At 46.5% G+C, this 19,907-nt stretch overlaps 1 gene segment (V, D, J or C); it reads left to right on the top strand.

Moving 5' to 3' along the window:
• The first annotated feature begins 4,298 nt into the window (after positions 1 to 4,298).
• Positions 4,299 to 17,977, top strand: LOC132805896 (Ig kappa chain V region Mem5-like). The segment is given in 4 exon segments: positions 4,299 to 4,366; positions 4,553 to 4,852; positions 5,356 to 5,391; positions 17,309 to 17,977. Coding segments are annotated over 4 exon segments (714 nt in total).
• The last annotated feature ends 1,930 nt before the right edge of the window (positions 17,978 to 19,907 follow it).

The following is a 19,907-nucleotide window of genomic DNA, read 5'->3' as shown; positions in this document are numbered from 1 at the left end:
CTGGTCAGCATGTCGAAGTTTGGCTTAAGGGTTTGTTTCTGTGCTGTATGACTCTGTGACACTATCAATCTATGAGTGTTGTTGGAGCTGCACCTGTCCAGGCAAGTGGGGAGTATTTGCTCACACTCCTGACTTGGTTGACAGGCTTTGGGGGGGGGGGGGGGTCAGGAGGTGGGTTACTGGATGTAGTATTCCTAGCCTCTAACTTGCTCTTGTAACCACTGTGTTTCTTTGGTGAATCCAGTTGTGTTTCTGGTCAATGGTACCTCAAGAATGTTGATAGTGGGGATTCAGTGATGGTAATAGCATTGATTGTCAAGGGGCGATGTTTAGATTGTCTCTTATTGGTGATGGTAATTGGCTGGCATTTGCACGGCACCAATGGGAAATGTCACTTCTCAGACAAAACCTGGATAGTGTCCACATATTATTGCATTTGTCAAGGGGCGATGTTTAGATTGTCTCTTATTGGTGATGGTAATTGGCTGGCATTTGCACGGCACCAATGGGAAATGTCACTTCTCAGACAAAACCTGGATAGTGTCCACATATTATTGCATTTGCACGTGGACTGCTTCAGTATCTGAAAAGTTGAGAATAGTGCTGAGCATTGTGCAATTTTTGGCAATCATCCCCATTTACGAGTTTGCCTTGAGTTGCAATATCTGTTCGGAGTCTGTCCTATTTAGTACGGTGATAGTAACACACAACACAATAGAGGGGATTCTCACTGTGAAGGTCAGACTTTGTTTCCACAAGGACTGTGTGATGGTCACTCTTACCAATACTGTCAAGGATAGATGCATCTACAGCCACAAGATTTGTGAGGGTGGGTTCAAGCATCTTTTTCCATCTTTTTGGTTCCAGCTGCAGAGCCAGTCCCTCAGCTACATCCATGAGGAACCAACCAGCTCGATCAGTAATGCTGCTGCCGAGCCACTCTCAGTGGTGGACGTTGAAACCTCCCACCCAGAGTACACTCTCTGCTGTCATCACCCTCAATGCTTCCTCCAAATGCAGTTCAACATCCAGGAGAGACTGATTCGTCAGCCGAGGAAGCAAGATACCTTGTAATCACCAGGAGGTTTCCTCGCCCATGTTAAACTTAGTTTCATGATTCTTCACGGGGTCCAGAGCCAACTTTGAGATTTCCCCGGGTAACTCTCTCCTGACTGTAGCCCACTGTGTCATCAGCTCTGCTGGGTCTGCCTTTCTGGTGGGACAGGACACATGCAGGGACAGTGATGGTGGTGTCTGGGACATTGTCTGTAAGGTATGGTTCTGTGAGTATGACTGTGTCAATCTGTTGCTTGAGTCATCTGTAAGACAGCTCTCCTGAATTTGGGACTAGCTCCCAGATGTCAGTAAGGAGGATAGAGCAGGGTAGACAGGACTGTTTCTGTCATTGTCTTTTCGGTGTCTAGATCGATGCCTGTGGTCCGTCCGGTCTCATTTCTTTGTTGAAACATTGTCATAATTGATACAACTGAGAGCCTTGCTCGGCCATTTCAGAGGGCACTAGAGAGTCAACCACATTGCTAGAGGACAGTGCCGTGTACCCCGGCAGTACATTCCGACATCCCCCACTTCGCCATTCTGTATATGGAAGGCGGAAGCCTGCGAGCAGGATATTCAACCGCAGGAGCTATCACAGCCCGTGCGCAATTCTGTCCCCACATTAAATCCACACAAATCTTGAATTCACATAGCGCCTTCAATGTCCAAACATTCCAAGAATGTTCACAAAATTGCAGTAAGAGGGATGGGGGAGTGGGTGGAGGAAGATAAGAACTAGGAGCAGGAGCAGGCAATTCAGCCCCTCGAGCCCACTCCACCATTTAATACAATCATGGCTGATCCCATCTCAGACTCAACTCCATTTTCCTGCCCACTCTCCATCATCCTTTAACCCATTACCCATTAAATATCTGTCCATCTCCTCCTTGGTGTGAGACAGGGAAGGGACCACTCCATTTCAGAGAAGACTGACCATGGAAGGGGAAGGAGAGGGGAAGGGATTGGAACATGTTGTGAATGGACAGGATGGGTCAGTGGGTCAGAGCCTGTCCTGTCCCTCCAGCTGACACTGATGGCCTGAGGATCTCCTCTCTCTGCTGGGCCTTCATGGAATGAGCTTTGTGTCCAAATCAGTCCCCAGTGAGAATAGGCCAACAGCACAGAACAGCACAGAACTGCCCTTCATTTGACCAGAATCTGTCCATCTTCCTGAGAGAGGCCAAACCCTGGTCATAGTGGAAATAGGGCCTTACTCCAGGGGAAGACAGGGGGCAAAGGTTAACATCCATTAGTGGGGCAGAGTAGAGGGAGATTTATCCTGCATTCAACTGGCACCACCCAGGAGATTGTCAGAAAGAGAGAGCAGTGAGACAGAGAGAGAAATGGAGTGAAAAATTGTGTGTGTGTGTGTTTGTGTGTGAGAGAGAGAGAAAGAAAGAAAGAAAGAAAGTGAGAGAGAGACAGAGATAGAGGAATGAGCAACTGATACGGTGTAAGATACGTGAGAGGACCAAGAGAGAGGTAGATGGAGGTAGAAATGGTGAGGTTGAGGGATAGAGAGAGAAACAAGATGTGAGTCAGAGTGACTGAGAGGGATGGAGAGAGACAAAGAGACAAGGAGAGAGAGAGTGAGAGACAGGATGGGTGTGAGACTAAGCATGAAGAGAGTTGAGAGGGAGGGTAGGGTTGAGTTTGAGGGAGAGAGATGATTATGGGTAGATTTATAATGACAGAGAGAGAGGGAGAGAAACTGTAAATTGGGAGGTAGAGAGGGAAGGAGAGAGAAAGAGGGAGGAATAGAGAGTGACAGGTAACAATTGGAGGCTTTTAATTGAAGTGAGAGAGGGAGCGAGTAACAGAGACAGTGAGAGATGGAGAAACAGATGATAAGATGGAGTGAGAAAGCATCAGTGAGTTGGAGAGAGTGGCTATGAGACAGAGTGTGCGTGCGAGAGAGAGAGAGAGAGAGAGACTGGGGGAGAGAGAGAGCGAGAGAGAACATGAAAGAGATTAACATTGGGAGAGATAGATAGAGGTAGAGAGCAAGAAATGGCAGATGTGAGTCAGAGAGAGAGAGCGACAGGTCCTGGTCACCACACTCTGGGAAGAATGTGATTGTACCTGAGAGGGTACAGGGGAGATTTCCCAGGATGCTGCCTGAATGTGAGCTTTGAGCAGTGAAGGCGTAAAAGGGACCTGATAGAGAGAGATAAGATTATTCAGGATAGTGATAGGGTGGGTAGGATGGCACTTTTTACATGAGTAAAGGACTTCATAACCTGGGACAGAGATTGTAGGTAACACAGACATGGGCACGTAGAAACTTGGAGCAGCAGTAGGCCATTCGGCCCTTTGAGTCTGCTCTGTCATTCAGTATGATCGTGGCTGTATCAATTTTTGAATGTCATCATTTCTTCGAGGGTCGGTGTGGTCTTGTCGGGCCAAATGGCCTGTTTCCACACTGTAGGCATTCTATGATCTATGGCTGATCCTCTCTCTCAAAGCCATACTCCTGCCTTCTCCCCATTCTCTTCAAGCTGTTAAAATGCAAAACAATTATCTCTCTCTTTTTCTTGAATATATTCAGTTTCTTATCCTCCACAGCCTTCAGTGGTAGAGAAATCCACAGGTTGACCACCCTCTGAGTGAAGAAATGTTTCCTCATCTCAGTCCTAAATGGTCTACCCTGTATCCCCCTGAGCCTGTGTCCCCTGGTTCCAGTCTCCCCAACCAGGGGAACCCTCCTCCCTGCCCAGCCCTCTTACAATTTTTTATGTTTCAATCAGATCCCCTCTCATCGTTCTGAACACGAGTGAGTCCATGGCCAGGCGAGTTGGAGAGTTGGAGAGTGAGAGGAAAGTTGAGAAGAAATGTTCTCACCCAGAGGGTGGTGGGAGTCTGGAACTCACTGCCTGAAAGACTGGTTGAGTCACAAACTCTCGTGACATTGGAGCAGTGTTTAGATATTCCCTTGTGTTGCTGTAGCCTCCAGGGTAATGGGCCAAGAGCTGGAGGATGGGATTAGTGTCATCAGATCTTTGTTTACCAGCACAGACACAATGGGCCAAATGGCCTCATTCAGTGCTGTTCACATCAATCACTCTCTGAGACAAAGAGAGTGAGATAGAGAGAGAGAGAGAGAAGAGGAAGTGTGAGGGGCTGATGTGGCTCTCTCTGCCTGATGCCATTTACATACTGAGGAACACCCAGTCAGACTCTCACAGGCTGCAGCTTTATAAAGCAGAGCCCAGTGAAGGGAGAGTTTATCAGGAACCAGGCACAGGGACAGGAGCACACACCATGATTTCACACATCCAGCTGATCTGGCCCCTGGCATTCTGTGTCGCAGGTACAAATCTCTCTCCTTCCACCTTGAATTTTTAGCTGCTCTCCATTTCACTCCAATTCCACTGACTTGTGATTGAAGGGAAAATGCTGAAACCAGAGGAATGCTCAGTGTCTCCAACAATCTCTCATTTGACAGGCTCTTTCTGTGACAGTTCTGACTTCACTGTGTTTCTCTCTGACCCCTCAGGTATCAGTGGGGACATCACCATGACCCAGTCTCCCCCGGTGCTGTCAGTGGGACTGGGCCAGACTGCAACACTCACCTGTACGGCCAGTCAAAGCATTAGCAGCAACCTTGCTTGGTACCAGCAGCGAGAAGGTCAGAACCCCTCGCTCCTGATCTATGATGCAACAACTCGATTCACAGGAGTCTCCGAGCGATTCACCGGCAGTGGATCAGGGACCAGTTACACCCTGACAATCAGCAACGTTCAGAATGAGGATGTCGCTGATTATTACTGTATGCAGGATTACAGCTACCCTCTACACAGTGATACAGAGCTGTACAAAAACCTCAATACATAAAGCACTACCTCCTGTACTGACACATCCCACAGTTACATAAAATGTATAATAATGGACACACAGTCTTACTGCCTGAACTGATATATCCACAGTTAGATCTAAATGAAACTGATCAAATTACCCCAAACTGGGATTGCCACTGTCCACGACACACTCCAATCCCTGTGGTGTTTCAACGCTCACTGAAGGCCTCTAGTTTCCCTCTTACACTCCATGGCCACATGTGAAGAGCTGCTGCAAGATTTAACATCGAAAAATAAATTTCACAAACCTCCTGTGCCCAGCTGGAAACAACCCAGAGAGACGGAGAGAGAAAGACACATGAATGAGGGAGAGACAGAGAGGGACAGGGAGAGGGTGAGAGTGAGTGAGAGACAGACAGAGACAGAGAGAGGTTGACAGTGATAAGAGGAAAGCAGAGAGCTGAGGTTTTTGTACAGCCTCTGCACTGGGAGCTCTCACTGTGGCTTACGTTCGGTAAAGGAACCAAGCTCAGACTGAGTAAGTAAACCTCAATCCTCTGTTATTAACCCTGTCAATACTGAAACACACTTTCTAAAATACAGTTGCTGATTTGTTGAAGGTGTTAGTGGGGAGCTGCAGTGAATGAAATGGTTGATTGAGGAGCACTGTGTCTAACAGGGTGTCCAGCTGTATTTCTTTACTTTCATGCCCGCTTTAAAAAAAGCAAGATATAAGTCAGTAAGTTTTACTCACCGTGTGGAGGAGCTCTGTCCATTTGCAGCCTGTGGTCCCATTCCTGCAGCATGGAGTGAAATCAGTGAGTAGCCTCCTGCCAGTCTCAGTGTGACGGACACGGGGCAGAGTTTGATGTATGCTCTGGCTCCCTGTCCCAGCCTCTGATCTCACTGACCTCAGCAGCAGCAGCAGCAGCAGCAGCAGCACAGTGAGACACCAAGCTCCCACCTCCCCCAGCTTTAGCTCTGCTCAATCACACAATCACAGAATTGTTACAGCGCACAAGAAGGCCATTCCGTCCATCCTGTCTGGACTAGTTCTCCGAATGAGCAATTGACTGAGTGTCATTCTCCTGCCTTCTCCCTGTCACCCTGCACATTGTTCCTTTTCAGATAACAGTCTCATTCCCTTCGGAATGTTTCAATTGAAGCTGCCTCCACCACACTCTCAGGCAGTGCATTCTATAGGAAGGATGTGGAGGCATTCGAACGAGTGCAGAGGAGGTTTACCAGGATGTTGCCTGGAATGGTACGAAAATCTTATGAGGAAAGGCTGAGGCACTTGGGGCTGTTCTCATTGGAGAAGAGAAGGTTTAGGGTAGATTTGATAGAGGTGTATAAGATGATTAGGGGTTTAGATAGAGTCGACACTGAGAACCTTTTACCGCTAATGGAGTCAGGTGTTACTAGGGGACACAGTTTTAAATTAAGGGGTGGTAGGTATAGGACAGATGTTAGGGGTAGATTCTTTACGCAGCGAGTCATGAGTTCATGGAATGCCCTGCCAGTAGAAGTGGTGAACTCTCCTTCTTTATGGTCATTTAAGCGGGCATTGGATAGGCATTTGGAAGTTATTGGGCTAGTGTAGGTTAGGTAGGATTCGGTCGGCGCAACATCGAGGGCCGAAGGGCCTGTACTGCGCTGTATCTTTCTCTGTTTCTATGTTTCTATGTTCCACACCTTAACCACCCACTGGCTGAAAATGTTTTCCCTCATCTCACTTTTCTTACTATTCCAATTACTTTCAATCTGTGGCCTCTCGGTCTCAATCCTTTCACAAGTGGAATCATTTTCTCCCGATTTACTCTGTTCCAGGCCCCTCCTGATTTTGAATTTCTGGAACAATTCTCCTCGCTGCCTTCTCCTAAGAATTGAATGTGCCGGTGTTGGTCTGGGGTGGACAAAGTTAAAAATCACACAACACCAGGTTATAGTCCAACAGGGGGTTTATTTGGAAGCACCAGCTTTCGGAGCGCCCCTCCTTCATCAAATGGTTGTCAGCGGCGCTCCAAAAGCTAGTGCTTCCACATTAACCTGTTGGACTATAACCTGATGTTGTGTGATCTGTAACTTTCTCCAAAGAAGACAGTCCCAAATTCTCCAATCTATCTTCATAACTGATATTCCTCATCCCTGGAATGATCTTTGTGCATATGTTTGCCAGCTCTACAAAACATTCACCTCCTTCCTGCATTATTCACATTATTTATGTCCCTCATGATTTTATAAACCTCTGTAAGGTCACTCCTCAGCCTCCGGCACTTCAGGGTAAAAGATCTGTTTTTCCAGCCACTAATGGTCACAGAGTCAGACAGCGTGGAAACAGATCTTTCGGTCTAACTCTTCCATGCTAACTAGATATCCAAAACTGACCTCATCCCATTTGCCAGCATTTAGCCCACATCCCTCTAAACCCTTCCTATTCATGTACCCATCCAAACATCTTTTAAATGTTATAATTGTATCCGTCTCCAGCACTTTCTCTGACAGCTCGATCTGGACACGCACCACCCTCTGTGTGACAAGTTACCCCTTAGGTCCCTTTTGGATCTTTTGCCTCTCATCTTAAACCTATACCCTCTAGTTTTGCATTCCCTTTCCCAAGGCAAAGACCTGGGATATACACCCTGTCCATGCCTGTCAAGATTTTATTAACATCTATAAGGCCACCCCTCAGTCTCCGATCCTGCAGGAAAAATAACCTCTTCCGACAGTTCAAACCCTCCAGTTCCAGGCAACATCCATGTAAATCTTTTCTGCAGAATTTTAAGTTGAACAGCATCCTTCCTATCACAGGATGATCAGAATTGTCCACGTTATTCCCAAAATAGCCTCACCAATTTCCTGTACAGCTGTTAATGATGTCCCAACTCTGATACTTAGTGCAGTGACCAATAAAGGCAAGTGTACCTAACACCTTCTTCATCTCCCTGTCTCCCTGTGACTTCACTGTCAAGGAATAATACCGCTGCCCCTGCCCCTGCCCCTGCCCCTGCCCCTGCCCCTGCCCCTGCCCCTGCCCCTGCCCCTGCCACTGCCCCTGCCCCTGCCCCTGCACCTGCCCCTGCCCCTGCACCCTGAGGTCACTTTGTTGAGCAACACTCCACAGGGCCCCACCATTAACAGTATAACTCCTGCCCTGGTTTGATTTTCCAAAATGCAACATCTCACATTTATCTAAATTGAACTCCATTTGTCACACGTTTAGATCAGAGTGGTGCTGGAAAAGCACAGCAGGTCAGGCAACATCCGAGGAGCAGGAAAATCGATATTTCGGGCAAAAGCCCTTCATTAGTATTCCTCTAGCCGAAAAGTCGATTTTTCTGCTCCTCGGATGCTGCCTGACATGCTGTGCTTTTCCAGCACCACTCTGATCTAAACTCTGTTTTCCAGCATCTGCAGTCTGCACTTTTGTCCATTTGCCACACCTCTGCCCATTTCCCCAAATGATCAAGGTTAAACTGTACTCTCAGATAAGCTTCTTCACTATCCACTGTACCACCAATTTTGGTGTCATTTACAAACTCGCCATAATTCCTATATTCACATCCAAATCATTTATTTAAATGATGAAAAGCCATGGACCCAGCACCAATCCTTGTGGCACACAGCTGACATCTGACCTCCAGTCTGAAAAGCAACCACTTACCACCACTCTCTGTCTCCTATCTTGAAGTCCTTTTTTTTACCCAAATGGCTAGCTCCCCCTGGATCCCATGTGGCCTAATCTTACTAATCAGTCTATCATGTGGAACCTTGTCAAATGCTTTGCTGGAGTCCATATAGACAGTGTGTACTGTTCTGCCTACATCAATCTTCTCTTCAAACAACCTCAATCACGTTAGTGAGACACGATTACCATGCACAAAACTGCATTGATTGTCCAAATGCATGTAAATCCTGTCCCTCAGAATTCACTCCAATAACTTACCCAGCATTGACTTCAGGCTCACTGGATTATATTTCCCTGGCTTTTCCTTACAGCCTTTCTTAAATAATGGCTAACATTAGCCAACCTCTCTGCTTCTCCAGAACCTCACTCATGGCGGTCAATCAGAAACATACCTCAGCAAGGGGTCCAGCAATCTCTTTCCTCGCTTTCCACAATGTCCTGGGATACACCTGATCAGGTCCTGGAGATTTATCTACCGTCTTGCACTTTAAGAAATCTTCTTCTATAATGTGGACTTGTGTCAAGACATTACTATTTATTTCCCAAGTTCCCAAATTTCCATGTCTTTCTCCATGATAAATACTGACCTGGAATATTCATTTAAGACCTAAACCATTTCCTGTGGATCCACCCAGAGGTACATTGTTCATCTTCATGGGGCCCTATTCTCTCTCTAGTTACTCTTTTGCCCTTTTCTTATTTACCATAATTCTACCACTTTCCCCCTTGAGTAAGTTCAGGAATTGTTTGCCCTCCTTCAAATGTATCTCGACTATACCTGGTCCACATCCTCTACTATTCTTTTCAGGACTTTCCTGCCAACCTTTGATCCCACTTTATTCAGATCCGATACATCCATATCCTATAGAAGCTGGCATTTTCCCCAGTGAAGATGTTTGACCCTGAAAAGGCCTTTGTTCCTTTCTACCGTCACCCTCAACTTTGTGATACAATGATCACTCTTCCTTAAGTGTCCTCTCACTGACACTTGATCCACTTGGGCCTCCTCATTCCCAAGATCCAGATCTAGCAGAGCCTCCTTTCTCATTGGACTGGAAACATGCAGCTGGAGAAAATTCACATGAACACACTCTCACGACTCTGGCCCCTCTGTCCTTCACACTGCTACTACCCCAGTCTATATTCAGAAATTAAAGAAATTCCACCCCCCCAACCCCATTTGTAATGACTATTATATTTGCAGGTCACTGTAAATTCCTTGCAAATGTATTCCTCTAAATCCTTCCCATTGGGTGGTGACTTATTGACTGCACTGATGATTCTGTGGACCTTGGTGTTCCTCTCTGACATTCCCTCCTGACTCCCACAGCTCTGCCAAGTTAGTTTAAACCCTCTCCAACAGCACGAGTAGATCACCTCAAAGGAGCTCAGTGCCAGCTCTGTTCAGGAGCAACGCTGTCTGGTCTATCCAGGTCCCATCTCCCCCAGACCCAGTCCCGATGTCACAAGAATCTAAAAGCCTCCCTCCTGGATTCTCTTTCCAGCCCCACAGTCACTTGTGTTATCCTCCTGCTCCTCTTGTCACTTGCCTGGGGCACTGGGAGTAACCTGAAGATTCCTACTTTTGAGTTCCTGATGTTAATTCCCTTCTGAGCTCCCTAAATTCTGACTGCAGGACTACATCCCTTTTCTCCCTCTGTCACTGGGACCGATGTGGACCACGACTGCTGCCTATTCCCCCTCTCCCCTCAGGGTGCTCTGCAGTCGCTCAGTGACATCCTTGACGCTGGCACCAGGGAGACAACACACCATCCTGGATTCCCATCTGCAGCTGCAGAAACACCTATCGATGCCCTCAGTCTCAAATCTCCTTTTACGATCACTCTTCCAGTCTTGCTAATACCACCCCACCACCCCTCACCCCCACACCCCCCCGCCCCGGCAACCCCCCATTATAGCTGAGTCACCAGTGATGCCATGGACTTGGCTCTGGCTGCACTCTCCAGATGAACCATAATTCTCATCAGGATTCTGAACTGTATCCTGGTTGGAGAGTAGGATGCCTGGGGACTCCTATACTAGCTGCCTGATCCTTTTGGACTGTCTGCTGCTCCCCCATTCCCTCTCTCCCTGCATACTCTGAGGCTGCAGAGTGACCACATCTAGAAACGTGCTCTCCACGGAGCTCTCAGCCTCACAGACGCTCTGCGCTGACACCAGCTGCTGCTCAAGCTCCAAAACACAGAGCTCTAACTGCTGTCACAGACCTCACTTCCTGTACTCATGGTATTCCAGGAGCTGGGAAACATTCTGAAATTCCCACATGGATGCACACTCTCTCCACTCTTTGTTTGTCTCTTGGCAAAGTTCTGATGACAAACAGCTCCAGCAGGGCTCACAGTCCAGTGGGTTCAGTGTTCCAAGGTTTTGGGGAAACTCTCCAGAAGTCTTTAAGAAATAGGAGCAGAAATCAGCCATTCAGCCCATTGAATCTGCTCTGCCATTTGATCTTGGCAGATATGCTTCTCACCCCCATTCTCCTGCCTACTCCACAGGAACGTTCGATCCCCTTCACAATCACGAACCTATCTATCTCTGTCTTAAATACACTCAGTGACTTGGCCTCCCCTGCCGTCTGTAACAATGAGTTCCACAGATTCACCACCTTCTGGCTGAAGAAATTCCTCCTCACCTCAGCTCAAAAGGGTCGGCCCTTCATTCTGAGGCTGTGCCTTGGTTCCCGAGTCTGTCCTGCATCCACTCTATCCAGGCCGATCAGTATTCTGCAAATTTCAATCAGATCCCTCCTCATTCTTCTAAACTCCATCGAGTACAGACACAGTGTCCTCAACCACGCCTCATATGACAAGCCTTTCATCCCCAGGATCATTCTTGTAAACCCCTCCTATGCCAGTACATTGTTACTTAGAATATGGGTCCCAAATCTGCTCACAATATTCAAAATGTGGTCTGACCAGAGCCTTACACAGCCTCAGCAGTACATCTCTGCTCTTGTATTCTGGCCCTATTGAAATGAATGCGAACATTTCATTTGCCTTCCCAAGCACAAACTGGACCTGCCTGTTAACCTGAAGGGAAACCTGAATGAGGTTTGTGCTTTAGATTTCCAAAAGCTTTCCTCATTTAGCAAACAGTCTTTGCATCTCTTCTTCCCACCAAAGTGCATACCCTCACACTGTCACACATTGTGTTCTATCTGCCACTTCTTTGCCCACTCTCCGAGCCTATCCAGGAGATTTTACAGCCTTCCCACTTCCTCAACACTACCTGTCCCTCCACCTATCTCATGTCACGTGCAAACTTAGCAACAATGTCTTCACTTCCTTCATCCAGATTGTTAATGTATAACGTGAATAGTTATGGCCATAACATTGACAACTGCAGAACTCTACTAGTCACCAGTGGCCATTGTTCCTCATGCTCTGCTTTATGCCAACCTGCCAGTCTTCAATCCATGCCACTACATTGCCACTAATACTGTGGGCGCTTATCTTATGTCAAATGCCTTGTGGAAATCCAAAGAGATTACTTCCTCGGACTCTCCTTTGTCTGACTGGCTCATTGCCTCCTCAAAGAATTCTAACAGATTTGCCAGGCATGACGTCTCCTTGATGAAGCCATTGCACTTCCAATCCTCTGCAATTTCATCCTTAAATTGAAGTCTAAAACCTTACCAACAACTGAGTCCTGGCTAACTGGCCTACAATGTCCCACCTTCTACCTCCCTCCCTTCTGAAACAGGGGTGGTATGTGAGCCATTTTCCTGTCCCTTGCCCCCACCAAATCCGTCCCCATCTCACCTCCATACCCTGACTCCATTGATTACTGAAAGATCATCACCAATGCCTCCACAATCTCCTCAGCGATCTCCTTCAGAACACATGGGTGTAGTTCATCCAGTCTGGGTGCGTTATCCATATTCAGACCTTTCAGCTTCCCCAGTACCTCCTCCTTAGTGATGGCCACTGCACTCCCCTCTGCCCCTGACAGTCTTGAATTACTGGGACACTGCTGGTGTTTTCCATGGTGCAGACTGAGGCAAAATATCTATTCAATTCCTCTGCTATTCCTTCATTTCCTGTTATTCTTTCTCCAGCCTCATTTTCCAGTGATCCATAGTCTATTTTTGACTCCCTCTTCCTTTTTATACACCTGATAAAACTCCTGCAATCTTCTTTTATATTACTGGCTAGATAACTCCCACATTTCACATTCTCCACCCTTAATGCTTTTTCAGTTATCCCCTGCAGGTTTTTAAAGGCTTCCTAATCCTCGGGCTTCCCACTATTCTCCACCACATTGAGTTACCTTTACTCAACTGAAATACTGTTGAATCTGATTGCAACTTTTCCCTCTCAAACTACAGGGGGAATTCTATCGTATTATGGTCACTTATCCACAGGGATACTTTCACCTTAAACTCACTAATCAAGTTTGCCTCAATACACATCACTGAATCCAGACCTGCCAGTTCCATAATGGCTCAACCACAAGCTGCTCCAAAATCATCGACATTCCATGAAATCCTTTCCTTGAGATACACTACCCAGCCCACCTATCCATTGAAGTCTGCCCTGACATTTTCTGTCTCCTAATTGATTTCCTTCCCCACACCCTGGTCACTGCTTGGAGACCTGGACATAACTTGCATCAGATTCTTTATTTATTGCAGTTCCTCAGCTCTACCCACACAGATACTACACCTTCTAACTCTACATCACTTCTTGCTATTGATTTAATTTCATTTCTCACTAACAAGGCAACTCTTCCCCCTCTGCCCATCTGCCCGTCCTTTTGATGGGACATGCATCCTTGAATATTTAGTTCCCAGCCCGAATTCCCTTTCAGCCATGTCTCTGTGATACCCACAACATCGTACCTGCCAGTTTCAATCTGCACTACAAGCCCATTGTGTATATTGTGTGCATTTAAGTACAACACCCTCAGTCCTGCATTGATTGCCCTCCTTCCCATCATTGTCCCCTTATCTGCTGTGCTTTATGTTCGATTCCTGATCCTTTCTGTACTCTCTGTCCTTTTACATCTTCTAGAAACTTGAATAACCTTTCCTGAGCCCTCCTCAACTTTAGTTTAAATTCCTTGGAAACTCAATTTACCTGGATTTGTGACATCACTTTGTCAACCTTACTCAGATTGCTTTGTGCATTTAGATACAAACTCTTTAAGTTTGTTCTATTGTTGATTTTCCCTGCACTTTTATGATCCCTTTGATATTCAAAAATTCCATCCCTTTCTTTAATTTTTGGTAACAATCAATCCCATCACTAACCAGCAATCCTACCTTCTCCTTTACCTTCCATTTTCTCATTTTCCATCCAACTGAACCAAATTCCTTTCTCTTTGGGTTGAGTTCAGGCCAATATTTATCGTTGAGCCAACATCATTATTGGTCTTTGATCTCATTGCTTCTAGTGGGATCTTGCTGTGCAGAAACTGGCTGCCACGTTACTGACATTGCAACAGTGATTGCTTGTCAAACAAAACTGTCTGTAAATGTCTTTGGGAGAGCCTGATGTGTTAAGGGCTGGATTGAAATACAATTAGAGTCAGAGAGATGGACAGCACAGAATCAGATCCTTTGGTCCAACTCGTCCATGCTGACCAGATATCCGAAATTAATCTAGTCCCACTTGCCAGCATTTGGCCCATATCCCTCTAACATCTTTCTATTTACATACCCATGTCTTTTAAATGTTGTAATTGTCCCAGCCTTCACCACCTCCTCTGGCAGCTCATTCCATACATTTAACTCCCTCTGATTGAAAACGTCCCTTAGGTCCCTTTTAAATCTTTCCCCTGTCACCTTCAGCCTATGCCCTCCAGTTCTGGACTCCCCAACTCTGGAGAAAAAATCTTCTCTATTCACCTTATCTATGCCGCTCATGATTTTATAAACCTCTATACGGTCACCCATCAACATGCAATGATCCAGGGAAAACAGCCTCAGCCTATTCAGTCTCTCCTTTTCATGCAAACCCTCCAACCTTGGCAACATCCTTGTAAATCATTTTAAGATTCGCAACATTTTTCCTACAGCAAGGAGAACTGAATTGCACACAGTAATCCAAAAGTGCCCTAACCAATGTCCTGCACAGCCGCAACAGCTCCCAACTCCAATACCTAATGCACTGACAAATAAAGGAAAGCAAACCAAATAACTTTGTCACTTCCCTATGTACCTGCAACTTCATCTTCAAGGAACTATTCTTCATTTTTTGGAATAACTGAGAGTCTTTCAGTTGTGAAAGATGCCATTCCATGGCACTATTGGATGAAGAGCAGGCAGTTCCCCCTGGTGTCCCTGGTCAATATTTATCCCCCAGTCAAAATCACTCAGAATGTATTTCTCTGCTAATTATCACATGGTGTTTGGGATCTCGCTGTGCACAGTCTGCTGGAAAGATCCAATGGGACACCCTGAGTTGGGGACAGGTGCTACACAAGTGCAAGTCTTTCTTGAAGGTTGGAGTCTCCTGATCAGGATACTCATCCATTGTCTGTGCACTCTCACCTTCCAGGAGTCATGGGGTCATTAGGAGCAGTGACCCTGTCTGACTCTAGGACACTGAGACACTTTGCAGCCTCACCCTTGACCTCAGCCCAATAGTGTGCAGCAAGGTTTGAAATATAATCTAGAATCTTCTACTCAGACAACCCAACGTGATTCTTTCCTGACGTGTGTGGATCCGAGTCTTCTCCAATGTTCTTGGATAAAGTTCTCCTGATCTGTGGGTAATCGGAGGTTTGTTAAAGAGATACCACGCTACATCCCACTTTCCAGCTCTTGCTCCATAGCTCTGGAAGCTTTGCTGTTTCAAGTGAACATCTAAGTGTTTTTTCAATGTGATGAGGGTTTCTGTCCCTCCCACCCTTTCAGACAGTGAGTCCCACATCCCACCAAGCTCTGGGTGAAAACAAAGACCCTCAACCCCCGTCTAATCCTGCACCAACTGATTTCAATCTCTCCCCATGGTTATTGCCCTCTGTGCTGGTGGAAATCAGTCCTTCCTACCCACTCTGTCCAGGCCCCTCATCATTTTACACACCACCATCAAATCTCCCCTCAGCCTCCTGTGTTCCAAAGAAAACAGTCCCAGCCAATCCAATCATTCCGCAAAGCTCAAAGTCCCCATTCCAGACAAACTCCTTCTCTGTCCCCATCTCTAATGGAATCACATCCTTCCTGTATGTGGTGACCAGAACCGTACACAGTTCTCTCACTGTGCTCTAACTGGGGTTTTATACAGTTCCAGAATAAACAAATACCTTGCTTTCACAGTCAACCAAAAATGAGATAAGGGAGGTGATGGTCTAATGGTGTTATTGCTGAGCTGTTAATCCAGAGATCCAGGTAATGTTCTGGGGACCAGGGTTAGAATCCAGCAGATGGTGGCATTCAAATTCAATCAAAACAAAATCTGCAATTAAGAGTCTAATGATGACCATGAAACCATCGTTGATTGTCAGGAAAAGCATCTGATTCCCTTATGTCCTTTAGGGAAGGAAACTGCCATCCTTACCATGTGACCCCAGACCCACAGCAATGTGGGTGACTCTAAACTGCCCTCTGGGTGATTAGGGATGGGCAATAAATGCTGCCGATCCAGCAATGCCCTCATTCCATTAAGGGAAAAAGAAAAACAGTTTCTCCCATGTGTCTTCTGAACCACCTTACTGACCTGCATTAATCACCATGGCCACATCTTCCACCTCCACACTCATCTGACTTCCACCTTCAACATGATGAGAGACATTCCTTCATTATCTGAGAAACAGATAGAAACATCAAACACAGGAGCATCAGTAGACCATTCGGCCCTTCAAGGCCTGCTCCACCCTTCAATATGATCATGGCTGTTCATCCAACACAGTCCCCTGTTCCTACTTTCTCCCCACATTCTTTGATCCCTTTAATCCTAAGAACTGTATCTAATTCCTTCTTAAATACACATTGCATCTAATTCCCTTTTGCTGGAAAAATGGATGACAATTATTGGGTTGTTGTTTTTTGACCAGTATGGACACAATGGGCTGATGGGTCTTTTGGGCCCCTATGACTCTATTGTTATTTATTATGAATAACTGGGTACCAAGGACTGACCCTGTGGCACCCTAAGTTGTTATTACCTGCCATTCAGAAAAAGACTCATTCTTTCTGTGCTGCCTGCCAACCAGTTCCCAATCCATGTCAGTACGTGAACCCCAATCCTCTTGTTTCTTTGGTCTAGATGTGGGAGTCCCACCCTTACTCATTGTGGGAACAGATTCTGAACAGTTTGTCTCATCCTTTGAGGGCTCCCACTGCCCTGACACTGATTTCCCATCATGCCATTGGTTCCGATCCACTTTTACCAAAGCACCGCACAGTTTAGGAAAATGAAAACTTTTACACTTGCTCCATGGTTCTCCATTTCCATCCCTACTCTCAATCTCACTGAGTTCTAATCAGTGTCACTAAAATGCTCCCCCATCGATAGCCCTTCCAGCTTCCCACATTCATTCCATAACTGATGGTCCAAAATTGTCCCTTCTCTCTCTGCTGCTTCACCATCACCTTCTCAGGGACATCTAGGGACGGTAATGAATGCTGGCCCTGCCAGTGACACTCAGATCGCAAGAAGCAATTTGAACAGTGTCTGTTCATTTGTTGGGTTTATTCTGTATTGACTAAGAATGTTCAAAAAGACCGTATTGCCAGTGAATATTGTGAGGGTTGAATTCCCTTCAAATGTCAGGGATTAAAATTGTTTCTTTTGTCTTTCAGTCCGTGACAACTCTCAGCCCAAGCTGACCCTGCTGCCCCCCTCCCCTGAGCAGATTAATGCCAAGGACACTGCCACCCTGGTGTGCCTTGCCAATCACTTCTATCCCGATGAGCTGGAGGTGCAGTGGAAGAAAGACGGTGCAGTCATTTCGGACGGGGTTCAGACCAGCAACTACCTGCGAGCTTCGGACAGCACCTACAGTGTCAGCAGCCTGCTGACCCTCTCTGGGTCTGACTGGGAGTCCAACGCTCGCTTCTCCTGTGCCCTCACCCACGTGACCCTCCCCTCTCCCCTCAGCAAGAGCATCAGGAGATCAGAATGTGTGTAGAGTGTTGGAGACAGTCCACAGAGGAGACACAACTTTAAATAGAACAGGGCTGAGCTGGCAGGTCAAAGGTCATTGTCAGCACTGAATTTCAACTCTCTTCCTTCTCAGGACTGCTCAGGGAACCTTCTGAGGTTTGGATGTTAAAGCAGATCATTGCGACAGTGTCGAGGGAGCTTTATGCTGTGTCAAACCCCATGCTGTCCCTGTTCTGGGAGTGTTTGATGGGGACAGGGTTGACTTGTGATGCCAAGTAAAATCTCTTGAAGTTGCTGAAGACTGTCAGCTGTACAAAACAATGTGAACCTCAGAATTCTCTGCTTCAATAAACCAGATCTCCTTCCTGCTCAGCTGCCAGTTCCAATTTAAGGTTTTGTCACTGTTTAAAGGGACAGGATTCTCATGTTATTGAGCAATTCTCCACAAGTGTTTTCCTTAAACGCCATTGTGGCTGTGAATTTGAGCAGCTTCCTCTGTCTGGGCTGTTAATTACAGTTTTTTTTCTGTCAATGTGAATGTGGAAAAGGGAATAAAGGTGAAGATTCAGTCTCTGTCTGGTGTATGCTTTGGAAATAGATAACCTCCCCGCCCCCCAGTTGATTGGCTGCATTTCAGCAGGTCATTGTCAAGATTGGCTGGTTGGCCTGTCAATCAATTACAATCATCAATCATTAATCATTTTCAAATGATCCCTTTGATCAGGAATTTATGCAGGTTACAAGATTCCAAAAAGAACAGAAACCGAAAGCTGTTAGGACTCAATAAGTACAATCTGATGCATTCCCTCTTCACTCTGTTGGTCCAGGCCCAGCTGATGGGATCGCACTGTGCAATCTCTGCTGCATGTTGGGTAGCTGCTGAAACAATCTTCGGCCAATCACTGACATTGTCAGTTGTGTCTCTCTGAGGTAAAAACAAGGACTGCAGATGCTGGAAACCAGATTCTAGATTAGAGTGGTACTGGAAAAGCACAGCAGGTCAGGCAGCATCTGAGGAGCAGGAAAATCGATGTTTCGGGCAAAGCCCTTCATCAGGAATAAAGCTCTATCTGGAATGTGTGCCTCTCTGAGGGCGAGTGTTTAACTTAATGCTGCTTGGAGGGGTCTCTCTCAGTGTGGATTTGTTACTCAGAGAGACACATACAGGCAGCGTTCAGTAACGACCCACATTCGGAGACACCTATCTGCAGCATGGAGTGTGATCATGTTCCTCAGTGCTACCTGTCTCACAGAGTGAGTGTGTTACTCTGTGCTGTCTATAGGTGTCTCTCTGAGGTATGTGTCTCCGAGCGATGGATTGAGAATGGGCTTTGTGCTGGGGATTGAAGATTAGGCTTTAATCTTCTCAAATCATGAATGGAAAACAGTTCTGCTGATTCAGTCTGAGATGGCAGCTCATTCAGATGGCCAAAGTTAAAAATCACACAACTCCAGGTGATAGTCAAACAGGTTTATTTGAAAGTAGAAACGTTCAGAGCACTGTTTCTTCATCAGGTAGCTGGAGGGGCAGGATCATTTGACACAGAATTTATAGTAAATTCAGATGGCAGCTGAGAAAGTTAATACTGAGAGTGTATTCTCAGTAAGGGAGGGATTTCAGAGGCAGTGGGCACTGTGTTCCCTAATGCAGAAATGTCGATTTTCCTGCTCCTCAGATGCTGCCTGACCTGCTGTGCTTTTCCAGCACTACTCTAATCTAGACTGTGCTCCCTAATGTGTTGCCCAATTACACGGGGACTTTCTGAATCCAGGGTCAATCGTGGCTGCCTGCCCAGCCAGTGCTGGCTCCCCATAGTCATATTTCAGTGGTTAATTAACCCAAAACAAGGTGCAGCAATATTACCTTCCAGGGAGGGGAGCTGTCTGAGGGAGGGAGGTTGAATTCTTGCAGCCCCAAGAGAGGTTGCGGTGGATTAATGACAGGTATGACCACCATGAAGGTGCCACCTTCTCTCCCCCTGCCCCAGCTGTGATGACCCTCAGGTTAAAAGTGTGACTGCTCTGGGATGATGACCACATTCCTGGGTGATGGAGGGAAGGCCAACCTCTCCCAAAGGCAGCACAGGCTGGATCGAAGGTGAAACAAGAGTAAGCATGGGGAGATTGAGGGTGACAGAAGCGGGAGGGGGGGCAAGTTGGTTGGCAGGTTGTTATTCAGAGTCAGGTCCCAGAGTATCAGTCCTTCTGACACTCCTCTGTTTATCTGTCAGCCAGGGCTCCCTGATTGGAGAAAGTTAACTGTCCCTGTCAGGGAACTCATATTTCATCAAAAAG

This window comes from Hemiscyllium ocellatum, assembly GCF_020745735.1.
Source record: "Hemiscyllium ocellatum isolate sHemOce1 chromosome 9 unlocalized genomic scaffold, sHemOce1.pat.X.cur. SUPER_9_unloc_3, whole genome shotgun sequence".
Taxonomy (NCBI): domain Eukaryota; kingdom Metazoa; phylum Chordata; class Chondrichthyes; order Orectolobiformes; family Hemiscylliidae; genus Hemiscyllium; species Hemiscyllium ocellatum.
Note: the sequence above shows the minus strand (reverse complement) of the source record. Positions and strands in the feature narration are given on the sequence as shown.